Here is a 12968-nt window from a genome sequence, read left to right as displayed (position 1 = left end):
CATGACATTGAGCCATTTTTCATGTGCTTTATGGTCATTTGTATGTCTTCTTTGGAGAAATGCCTATTCAAGCCCTTTGCCCATTTTTTAATTGAGCTGTTTCTCTTTGTGTTGTTGATTTGTGTTATTAATATATTCTTGGTACTAGAGTCTTTATCAGACATAGAATTTGCAAATATTTTCTCCCATTCCATGGGCTGTCTTTTCATCTCTTGATAGTGTCCTTTGATGCACAAAAGTTTATAAATCCAATGTCATGAAGATGTGCCCTTATATTTTCTCCTGAGAGTTTTATAGTTTTAGCACTTACATGTAAGTCTATGAATCATTCTGAGTAAGTTTTTGTATATGATGTCAGGTAGGGGTCCAAGTTTATACATTTGCATGTGGACATCCAGTTGTATAGCATGATTTGTTGAAGACATGGTTCTTCTTTATTGAATGGGAGTCTTGGCACCCCACTCTTGTCAAAAATCAATTGACCATAAATATATAAGCTTAGTTCTGGACTCTCAATCCTATTCTGTTGATCTATATGTTTACCCTTATGCCAGTGCCACACTATTTTAATTGATGTAGCTTTATAGAAAGTTTTGAAATTGGGAATTGTGAGTCCTCCAATTTTGTTCTTCTTTTTCAAGACTGTTTTGGCTATTCGGGATGCCTTGTAATACCATATAGATTTTTTTTTGAGACAGAGTCTTGCCCTGTTGCCCAGGCTAGAGTGCCGTGGCGTCAGCCTAGCTCACAGCAACCTCAAACTCCTGGGCTCAAGCAATCTTCCTGCCTCAGCCTCCAGAGTAGCTGGGACTACAGGCATGCGCCACCATGCCCGGCTAATTTTTTCTATTTTGGTGGAGATGGGGTCTCATTCTTCCTCAGGATGGTCTCGAACTCCTGAGCTCAAGCGATCCTCCCGCCTCAGCCTCCCAGAGTGCTAGGGCTACATGCGTGAGCCACTGCGCCTGGCCCTATACCATATGGATTTTAAGAATAACTTTTCCGTTTCTGCAAAACAGGCCACAGGGAGGCAGGGCATGGTGGCTAATACAGGGAAGTAGCAGGAATAAGACAGGGAATGATAAGATTCTTTGGTTATTTGTGTTTCTCAGAATGCCTTCCTTCTGGTTCAAAGGGAAAATGGCCTCCTGGGGCTGCCCCCCATTTACTCTGTCACAGATTTAACATTCTTTTTTTTTTTTTTTTTTGAGGCAGAGTCTCACTTTGTTGCTCAGGCTACAGTGAGTGCCGTGGCGTGAGCCTAGCTCACAGCAACCTCCAACTCCTGGGCTCAAGCAATCCTACTGCCTCAGCCTCCCAAGTAGCTGGGACTACAGGCATGTGCCACCATGCCCGGCTAATTTTTTCTGTATATTTTTAGTTGTCCAGATAATTTCTTTCTATTTTTTCAGTAGAGATGGGGGTCCCGCTCTTGCTCAGGCTGATCTCGGATGCCTGACCTCAAACGATCCGCCCACCTCGGCCTCCCAGAGTGCTAGGACTACAGGTATGAGCCGCCACGCCCGGCCCAGATTTAACATTCTTAGACTCCCTTTGGGTCTCACTGAACTTCCATGCATCCTGGGTCTGCTGGAATTTTGTACTCATGGGCATTGCAAACACCATGTACAAATAGAGTGACAAAGAATGGAGGGGGCCTATAGATTGCATTTATTTACTCTGTTCATGTGCGTGCTCCATTGTTTCAGCAAACTTCACTTACAAAACACAAGTTCAAAGATAAAATTATTAAGAATTTCAAGAAAATGACATCAGAGTATTAAATCAAGTTCTGTGTAACTGCACATATTGAATTCCCATGAAGCCAGCCCTGAATACCAGCCAAGCTGGGACTTTTGTTCATCCTAGCAACACCTATCTCAGTGCACCACTTGGAACCACTTCCAATGTGTTTCTCCAGCACAGTAAAGCCTTCAGATTACTGTAGCCCCAGCTGACGTGTGATTGCAACCTCATCAGAGACCCCAAGCCAGAACCACTCAGGTAAATCACTTTAGAATTCCTGACCTGCAGAAACTGTAAGATAATGAATGTTTTTTGTTTGCAGCTGCTAGGTTGGGGGTAATTTTTCATGCAGCAACAGATAACTTATACAGAAGCCATATTGTCTTTACACTGGAAAAGTCAGAGTAGGCACAAGACGCTAATTTGCAGCTTACTCACATTGTCACTACCTGTTGGCTTATCTTGTGGGTACAGGGCAGCAACCAACTCTGCAGATCCTTCAATTCCTGCTGGATCTTTTGGCTCCTCCAAATCCTAGGAAAGTCATGTTTAGCTCTTTGATGAAGGATATCACCTTCTCATACAGATTACCCCAGCATCAAAGTTGGAAGCTTGGAGGTATTATGAGACTGATGCAGGTTTTAGTCTTTAGGGTTCCAGCTTCCCACAGACTCTTTTTTTTTTTTTTTGAGACAGAGTCTCACTCTGTTGCCCCGGCTAGAGTGCCATGGCATCAGCCTAGCTCACAGCAACCTCAAGCTCCTGGGCTCAAGCAATCTTTCTGCCTCAGCCTCCCGAGTAGCTGGGACTACAGGCATGAGCCACCATGCCCGGCTAATTTTTTCTGTATATTATTAGTTTTCCAGCTAATTTCTTTCTATTTTTAGTAGAGACAGGGTCTCACTCTTGCTTAGGCTGGTCTTGAACTCCTGACCTCGAGCAAACCTCCTGCCTCGGCCTCCCAGAGTGCTAGGATTACAGGCGTGAGCCACCGCACCCCACCCCCCATAGACTCTTTAAACCATTCTCACAATAGCATAAGGTCAAATCCTTAAAATAGATCTGTTTTGTTCTGCCATGCCCATGGCTAGAGTCACCTCAAAAGCAGTGGCAGGGGAATTCCCATAAGAGAGCGCCCCAAACCCTCCTGAGATGGGGCCAGTTGGGATTGCAAAGAAAGAAGCACTAAACACCAGGGTGATCAGTCTACAGAATTTATTAGGGGAACTTACATACAGAGTGGGCTGCAGTGTACCCTTGGCAGACAGCAAGAGAGAGGGATATCCTACCTAGGTATGTCCACAGCCAGAGGTTCAGGGTGTGGCGTTTTTATGAGAGTTTAAGGAGTTTGGGTCAGGGCCAGGCCCAGTTTCTTTCAGTACTTTGGACAAGATGCTTAATACCTTTATCAGTGCCTGGGAATGTTCACAGCCCCAGTTTGGGTTCAAGCCTGCTGGAAAAAAAACCACAGCTGGCTGGGATCACAGAGCGGCCAAGGCATTCTGATTTTCAGTCAGGGCATAAAAAGAATGTGGGGACACTGGGGAACTCTACAAAGTCCCTTATTTTATATATTTCCTAGTGGCTTTGTTTTCTCATAAAACCTTAATTGGTACATCACTTTTGCCAGTTCTTCCCAGAACTTTTTTTTTTAAAAAGTTAGTTTGTGAGAGTTATTTGTATGTTAACCATCCTAATCTAATGTCTGTCATATATGCTGTGAATTTTATTACTTAATTTGTCATTAATATTTTACTTTTTTAACAATGTTTTGTTATATGAAAGTTTTACAGTTTTATGTCATAAATTTACCAACATTTTCATTTATGGCTGTGGGTTTTATGACATGCTTAAAGTAGCTTTTTCCACATCAAGATTATAAAAATATCCACTTATATTTAATATATGGTTTTGTTTTTGTTTAGTCCTTGTGGATCCATCTAGAATTTATTTTTCACATATTATGGCAAAGGGCTCTCATTTTGGTGCATCCAAATGAATAGGCAATCATCCCATCGTCATATTAAATAATCTCTTCCCCAACTGAAGTGAAATGCTACCTTTATCATCCATTAAAGTTTCATATACACACTATTATAAGGTGTAGTAGATACTATGTGGGGAATAAAATATCTTAGAATTCTTCAAGCCTAAGAGGGCACAGCTACTGTGAGGATGAGTTTCAGTATCAACACAGATGTTCATGTGTAGACAGAAAAAGACGTCTGTGTGCTTAGCAGTCAAATAGATCCTGGGGGAGGGTCAAATGCAGTAGATGATATCATAAAGAGGGGTGGAATTCTATTTGGAACTTCAGAAACCTAAGAGAAAGACTCTGGCCGGCTTCTTCTGAAGACACCTACACTCTGAAGACTGAGGCCTAATTCACTGGCTTCTTTGAATTCCTTTGTGCTAAGCCAATTTTCAGGTAAGTGGCTTCCCACTGGACATGGGTCTCAAACAGTAAATGAGTTTATCAGTTGTAAATGTCTTACGTAATAGAAAGCCCAAATTATAATGGCTCAAATAGAAGTTTATTTTTCTCAAACCAAGCAGTCCAGAGGTAAACAGATACAGGTGTCAGTTTAGTGGATTGAAAATGTCTGAGCCAGAACATGTGTCATTTTCTTGGTCTTTTCCTCATGGACATTGCCTCATGGTCACAAGTTGCCCCAACTTCGGGTAATGTTCAAAGCAGCACACAAAGGGAAAATGGTAGCACCATCTCTTTTATCAAGACAGCAAAAAGCCTTCCCAAAAGCTACCCATCAGATTTCTATTATGTTTGGGCCATGCAATGAACAATATATCTGCCAAAATTCATCATTCATTCAAAAAATAATTATTGAGTACCTGAATATTCTGTATGTGCTAGGTTACTGTTCAGCAGTGAACAAAACAGACAAAAATCTCTGTACTCGTGTAGCATTATAATTAGGAGAGACATATAATAAAATAAAATAAACAAGTAAAATATATTATGCTAGGTTCTGATAAGGTTTTGGGACAAAAATCAAGCAGGTAATGCAATTACGAAGTTTGTGGGGAAATGGTACAATTTTAATAAAGGGATCTCAGGAAAATCCTCATTGAGAAGGTGATATTTGAGCATCTGAAGAAGATGAGGGAATAAATCCTGAGACCATCGAAGGGAAAAGCATTCCTTGAAGGAATGCATTCTGCAAGGTAGGAACATGCCTAGCTTGTTCAAGAGGAAACAAGGCTGAGTCAGAATGATCAACAGGAGGCTAATAGGCTGTGAGGCCAGAGAAGTAACTAGGACATAATCTGACCTACAATTTAACAAGGTGTCTTTGGTGGCTGGCTCAGTGCGGAAGAGTCTGATGGAGTCAGAGATGATGGTGGGTAGCAGGGGAGGTGGTGTGAAGTGGCAGGATTCTGGACACAATTTGTAGATTTTTCTGATGGATAAAGATGGAGAAGAGAAAAAGAAGAATCAAAGATGATGCCACATGTTTTGGCCTGAACAGTTGAAAAAGTTTCTACTAATTGAGTTGGGTAAGACTGAAAAGGGATCCGGTGTAGGAGGTAATGTCGGGTATTAATATCTGAACTGATAGAGCGTAGTAAGGTTTTATTTTATTTTGTTTTTTGGAGGGGGACATACATTTTGTTTTGGAAACTGACCATGTTCAGTATTCACCTGTGTAAGTCAGTGAATTATCCTTGTGTTCATAACAGGTGGGAAGGTTTTTGCAATAACAGCTAAACCACCACTTTCTAACTTTTCAGACAAAGCTGCCGTGGGAAAGAGCTAGGGACAAAGAAATCTCCCCTTGACAGAGTGATCTAGGAGCACCAGCTGCAGCTGAAGGTGGAATCCATGGAACCCCAGAAGCTGCTGAGCCTTGGATTTCTGCTGTGCTCTCTGACTTGCCTCTTGGTGATGGTAGCTTCCTCTCCTTCACCTTTATATGCTTTGAGAATAAAAGACAAAGTAGGATCGAAGCCACGCTCAAGAGGTGTGTTTGCTGTTAGGATGAATGTTCCTACCTACATAAGACATAAGATTCCTGTCTCCAGTCAGGAAAAACCGATTTCATGTTTAAAAACAATGTTCACCAGAAAGCAAACTCTTCTGGTTTGGTTTGACTTAGTTTAACAAGCATTAACCTACCCACTGTGTGCCAAGCCCTCTGCTGGACTACATGGATTAGGAGTTGAACAGCCCCTGTTATGAAGGAGCTCCTAGATGAGCAAAGCCATAGCAGGCAACCTTCCAGGGAGTATGATCAATGTTCCCAGAGCGCAAAGAAATAATTAAAATTGTTTTGGGGGAGGGGTCAGAAAAGACTTGACAAAAGAGGTGAAATTTGAAATAAACCTGATGGTCCACTGATCCACAGCTTAGGGCTCCCAAACCCCTGCTTCCTACATGCACACACATGCTGCGCAAGTGTCTTGCTGGTGAGCGGTGAAGCCTCTTGACACCACGCTGCAGAAATTTTTGTTTTCCTCTTTCCTTGGTGTCAAATCACTTCTTCCCCTACTTCCTAAAGAAAAGACCCAACATGTCTAGCCTTTACTTCATCATTTACTTGACACCTCCTCAGTGAATGTCTATGCTCTCTCTGCAGACAACTACAGGGCCTGGCCGAGCAACTTCAGGGATTACCTGTGGAATTTCTTCAAGAGCTCTGTACCTCCAGCAGCCATTTTTGCTTTTCTTATCACCACAGTACTAATGGGGACCCTCTTCTGCCTCACGTAAGCTTCTGTGGTAACTTAGGAAGGGAGGAGAGAGGAAACATGAAGGGGGCACAGAAACACTCAGGCTCCTCACTGGTCTGCATGTCTGTAATTAAGGGAAAGTTTTAAGGAAGGCAATTCTGGGAACAAAACTCTGAAAGGCCATACAACCCACTTTTAAAAGTTCTCTACTTTATCTTTTTTTCCCTCCAACTTGCCCCACCCATTACCAATGACTGACAGGTAACATTTAATAACCAGTATTTAGAACTGATCATTTCTTTTATTAAGTTCATTAACTCCTAATTTTCCTTCCCTTTGGCTCAGGAACTATACTTGGAAAATATATAATTAACTGTGTTCTCAATTGCCTGAAAATTTACCAAAGTATTTATCTACATAAATCATATGAAGAAAAAGAGATTCCTAAGGAAAACAAAATAGTTAAACTTAATTTTGTTAATTCAATTGGCATTTACCAAAAAGTGACTATTTGCCTGCTTCTATCCTGATAACCTCAAAATTATCACAGAATCAAGAACTGTGTCTAGGAAACAACCTTGGGCACATAGAACTGGTTGGTGGCAAGTAGATGAGAAGTCAGCTAAGCTTTTGAGAGAAGCTTATTGCCAAAGACATCATAAGCCAGAACTAAATGAGCCATCAGTTGTAAACAGTATTTAAGCCTCTGATCTTCCAAGAGAAGGCACCAGTATTGAAGGCCCCTAGGACCAGAAAAGCCTTCCAGAAGATAAACAACAGGCCAGGGAGCTCCCCTTAGAAAGCAGGATCTGGGACTAATCAACATCTGCCAGCAGGATTCTGGGATTACTGCAGAATAGTGACTGCGGTGTGTCTCCCATTCTTCCTGTTTTCAAGTGAGAATGTTTATGGTGGTTATCCTCTTCCTGTTCCATGATTGTTAGGGGGTGCGGAAATCAAGGGCAGATAACCTGGTTTAGTTCATAGATCACTTAACCAAGCAGAGCCACACCCAGACTTCACAGAACCAAGCATCACCTGGATACCCTGGACTTTGAGCCCGACACAGTGATGAGGGGGATTTTAGTCCTGAGGAAAGGGTTTGCCACGGGTCAGGTGTTCTGGAAGCAGACAGGAAGACAGGTGTTTGGTGTTCAAAGTATTATTAGGGATCAACACCTGTGGAAGGTAAGGGACAGGAGAAGTAAAACTGCCTTGCAAGCCCAGCAAAGCCTCAGTTGACCCCATCAGAGTTGTCCTACATTAGCCTAAAATGGCTGGACCCCTATAACTCCACCTCAATCAACTATTGGATGTGGGCCGCCCGAGGAGGTATGAAGAAACTGTCTGCAGCTAAGGCCAACTCCAAGAGAGCTAACAGCTAGAGGCTGTCTGCTGACAACATTTTCAGCAGCTAGGGAGACAAGGCCTTTCTCAAGGGGGAAATTGGGTAGCTGTCTTCCGTGTATGAAAGGAAAAGGGAAACAGATATCCGGCTGATCAGAAAGATAGACTGTGATAGAGACTGGTTATATGTTCATCAATCCTGTTGCTTTTTTCCAAGAATAGAATAAGATTACATTTCCCAACCTTCCTTGAAGTTAGGCTGGGACCATGGAACTGAGATTTGGCCAAGGAAATATGGGCAAAAGTAATGTATGACACTTCTAAGACTGGCTATAAAATGTCCTGCACAATTCTCCATACTGTCTCTCTCTCACACATATGCATGGCTTAAAGTGATGGAAGGAACTGAGATCCCTGAATCATCTCATTGAGGAGAACTTGACCTACATCAGAATGAGGCACGAGTGAGGGATAACGTTTTATTGTGTTAAGCTACTAAGGTCTTAGGATTGTTTGTTACAGCAGCTGAGTGTTACCCTAACTAATATACTTAGTAACCAACTAAGGAAGCCAGGAGTCAAATCAAGACATGTCTGATTCTGCACCTTTTAAGTCACTGTTACTCGAACTCTGGCCAACAGGCCAGCTGCATCAGAAGTATTGGTTAAACATGCACATTCAGAGGAACTTCTGTGAAGATAAAGCACATAATATGCCAAGAGAAATTAATTTCTTCTTTTAAGTAGATGGCTTAACTTGAGGAGAGAAACCAATATGCCCTTGCTGGGAACAAGCATCCTAACTAGTGAAAGAAACATCTTTGGACTCAACTGGGCACCAAATAGAAGCCTAAGAGATAGATTTGTGTTTTTTTTTTTCTTTGTTTTATTTTTTTTTATTTCAGCATATTATGGGGGTACAAAAGTTTAGGTTACGTATATTGCCCTTGCCCCCCTCCCCCGCTGAATCAGAGCTTCAAGCATGTCCATCCCCTAGATGGTGCGCATTGCAATCATTATGTATGTATACACCCATCCCCCCCACATCTGCCCGACACCCAGTTAATGTTCTTCCTGAATGTGCTCTTATGTGATGATTAGTGAAACCAATTTGATGGTGAGTACATGTGGTGCTTATTTTTCCATTCTTGGGATACTTCACTTAGTAGAATGAGTTCCAGCTCTATCCAGGAAAATACAAGAGGTGCTATATCACCATTATTTCTTATAGCTGAGTAGAACTCCATGGTATACATATACCACATTAACCCACTCATGTATTTATGGGCACTTGGGTTGTTTCCACATCTTTGCAATTGTGAATTGTGCTGCTATAAACATTCCAGTGCACATATCTTTATTATAGAATGTCTTTTGTTCTTTTGGGTAGATGTCCAGTAATGGGATTGCTAGATCAAATGGTAGGTCTGCTTGTATCTGTTTAAGGTATCTCCATATTGCTTTCCACAGAGGTTGCACTAGTTTGCAGTCCCAACAGCAGTGTATGAGTGTTCCTGTCTTTCCACATCCACGCCAACATTTATTGTTTTGGGACTTTTTGATAAAGGCCATTCTCACCAGAGATAAGTGATATCTCCTTGTGGTTTTGATTTGCATTTCCCTGATGATTAGAGATGTTGAGCATTTTTTCATATGTTTGTTGGCCATACTTCTGTCTTCTTTTGAAAAATTTCTATTCATGTCCTTTGCCCACTTTTTGATAGGGTTATTTGATTTTTTTTCTTGCTGATTTTCCTGAGTTCTAAATAGATTCTGGTTATCAGCTGTTTATCAGATGTGTAGCATGTGAAAAATTTTAAGAGATAGAGTTGAATGAATAAACATACAGGCAAGCCATAGTTTCAAGAAGCAGTCTGTTGGTGAAGCAAGAAGGTAAAGTGTGAAATTTCATTATGCTCAGACCTATAGCTGCTGCTTTCAGTTGGCTGGAAAGAAGTGAAGGCTTATAAGAACTCACTAATAATACACACATCTCAGCATCATGAAGAGAATTTATTAGCCTCAAATACAGCACTGGCCCCTCCCCATGCAAATTTCCTATAAATAACTGGTCCAGTAAACGTTGATCTCATTCAACAGGAACCAGCACCAGATCTATACAAACTTACTATATGGAAAAGATAAGAAATGTATAAGCAAAAAAAATGGCAGATGAGTAATGGTCACCAGAAAAAAAAAGTCTCAGAACAGATAAAAATTGTGCACTAATGTATTGTCATAAATTAAAAAAAACTTGATATAAAAATCACATCTTTCCCTTCATTGGTAGGACATGGAAAAAAATCACATTTCTACATGATGACTTGGAATATAGAAAAAAATCACGTCCATAAAATAATAGTTTTAAGCAGAAATATTAACATAAGAGGGAAGGTATGAAACAGCAAAGCAAAAGAAGAAAATGAAAATTAGACAGAAAAATCTAAGAAAAATATGAAATACAATAAGTAAAACTATCACAGAAATGAAAAAGCACAATGGAAAAGAGACATTGATGAAAAAATATGAAAGAAAATATGGATAACAAGATTTAAAAGGCAAGCATTATTAAATAAAGAGTTAGTGAAAGTAAGATTGATTAGAGAAAAAATGATAGATGCGGGAGAATGATTTCTTTGATGAAGACCAAGATAAGCCAAGAAAGTTATAATTTTTTAAATGCTGCAGAAATAAAGGAATATTTGAGTCTATAGTCATAAAGGGCACATCAAGTCCCAGGAAAAATTGTCAGTTGGTGCTGGGCACATAGTAATACTCATCGATTTTTAATTAATACACTTCACAGCAAGGACTGCAAACAGCCTCTCTCTGCCTCCTTTTCTATCCTCTATACTCACCTATATGCCACTAGCTGCTCATTGCCTGAGGAAACTAACATGGAAGCCTGGTTAATCTCCCATCCTTCTGGAAACAGAGGTGACAGTCAGAAGGACCGACTGGCACTGTCAAGATATATGTACAAGGAATGTTTAGTATGGTTTACAATAGAGAAAAAATGGGAACAACTTAAATGTCTGTCAACCGGGGGCTGAGTGCTAGATAGTTACCAAGACCTTGAGGTAGAAGAGTAACATTGTGGAAACATATTAATGAAATACTGTTCACTGGAGAAAGCAGATTATAACAGAAAATACATAGTTTAATCCAATTTTTATATGGAGAGTCCCAAGCAAAGTATTAGACATTGGTTATCTCCTTGTGCTAGAGAAGGGGTTGTTTTGATTATTGTCATTGTCATTGTTACTTTTAGTTTCATTTTTATTCTTGTCTGCACTTTCCAATCTTTCTGCAATGAACTGTATTATTTGATTAGTACATTTTTTAAAAGATACTTTAAAAATAAAAGAAGAAAAATTATCTGACTATACTTCTATCACTACGTCCCATCCCAACTGTACTAGAAACACATTCTTACTCTTCTTTTCTCAAGTCATCAAAACATTTTGTCTGTATGAAATCATTTGGTTCATATTAAGAAAAAAAGCCGCCTAAAATCCAATCTTGGAAAAAGTGATATAATTATATAGTAACTCCGTGCAGACCAGGAGAGTGTATAAAAAGTTAAACTTAGCACGGCACTCACCATTTTATCTTCCTTTCCCAGCATTCTTCTAGATGAACCAGTCCAGTGAAGAACTAAAAGATTCAATGAGGCAAGTGTGGTATTTGGCTTGCTGAATTTCAAGAGAGTGGAGAGTGTGCTATATGCTCAAAATGAGAAAGTATCTATTGGTGAAAATTAAATTGTCTTCCATCTTAAATTATATTTGCCTTCATTTTCTCCTTCAAAGGATACAATTGAAAAATGTGAATAACCTTATTTCTGTTGTGATTATAAAGTAATACACATTTATTTCAAAAAAATTTTCAGGAAATAGGCTGGGCGTGGTGGCTTACGCCTGTAATCCTAGCCCTCTGGGAGGCCGAGGCAGGGGGATCACTTGAGCTCAGGAGTTCAAGACCAGCCTGAGCAAGAGTGAGACCCATCTCTACAAAAAATAGAAATAATTAGCCAGTAACTACTGAAAATAGAAAAAATTAGCCGGGCATGGTGGCGCATGCCTGTAGTCCCAGCTACTCAGGAAGCTGAGGCAGCAGGATTGCTTGAGCCCAGGAGTTTGAGGTTGCTGTGAGCTAGGCTGATGCCACAGCACTCTAGCCCAGGCAACAGAGCAAGACTCTGTCTCAAAAAAATAATAATAATAATAATAATAATAATAAGAAATACAAATAAAAGAAAAAGTACTCATAATCCTAGCACCCCAAAATAAATACAGTTAACATCTTGATGTTTCTCCTTTCAAATCTTTTTCCATGTATATATTACCAGTTTCCCAAAGTCTGTTCTGTGAGACAATAATAATTCTGTTTTAATAAATGTCATAAAACAGTAGGGTTCTGTGGTCAGTTATGTTTGGGAGATGCTGGTTTAAATTTTAACATATTTCTTTGCTCCAGGACTTGTAAGAATTTTTAACAGGCTATTAATAATATGAATCTCCACAAGGGGGTATAATATGCAGCATTTCCCAAACTAACTTAAACATGGGATTTTTTTGTATGTAGTGGATAAGACACAAGTGGTTTAACCAGCTCCCCATATAATAATTATTTAAGATGTTTCTATGTATTCACTATTATAAATGTAATACAGGTAATAGTATTAAATTTATTAATTTTCTTTTCTCTTTTGCTGTTCTGAGTTTGAAATCATTCAACAAACACATTGAATACCTTCTGTGACCCAGACACTGTTCTAGGCAGGTAACAAAACAGACCCTAATCCCAGCTCTTGTGGAGCCACTGCTAATGGGAAGATTCAGATCCTTGCAACAGCAGCAAGGTGCTGAAATAAGAGCATTCCTGGTATGTTTGAGGGATAGCAAAGAAACCAGAGTAATCAAGGGGCAGAACAGGACCTTGTGGGCCATTGAAAGGATTTGGGCTCTTCCTGGAGGCCATAGGACAGCCAACAGAAGGTTTAGATCAGAAGAGAGATGTGATTTGTTATACATTTTTGTTTTGTTTTGTTTTGTTTTTGAGACAGAGTCTTACTCCGTTACCCAAGCTGGAGTGCAGTGGTGTCGTCATAGCTCATAGCAACCTCAAACTCCTGGCTCAAGCAATCCTCCTGCCTCAGCCTCCCAACTAGCTGGGACTACA

General features: G+C 40.2%; 1 protein-coding gene across 1 annotated transcript; it reads left to right on the top strand.

Annotated features, from left to right (window-relative positions):
- Nucleotides 1–5590: 5590 nt before the first annotated feature.
- Nucleotides 5591–11544, top strand: SMIM9 (small integral membrane protein 9). Its single transcript, XM_045538112.1, has 3 exons — nt 5591–5729; nt 6345–6474; nt 11410–11544. Exons 1-3 carry the CDS (start codon nt 5591–5593, stop codon nt 11435–11437), a joined length of 297 nt encoding a protein of 98 aa, XP_045394068.1. The 3' UTR covers nt 11438–11544.
- The last annotated feature ends 1424 nt before the right edge of the window (nt 11545–12968 follow it).

The sequence above is a fragment of the Lemur catta genome, chromosome X, assembly GCF_020740605.2.
Source record: "Lemur catta isolate mLemCat1 chromosome X, mLemCat1.pri, whole genome shotgun sequence".
NCBI classification, from domain to species: Eukaryota; Metazoa; Chordata; class Mammalia; order Primates; family Lemuridae; genus Lemur; species Lemur catta.
This window is presented reverse-complemented; position numbering and strand designations above follow the sequence as displayed.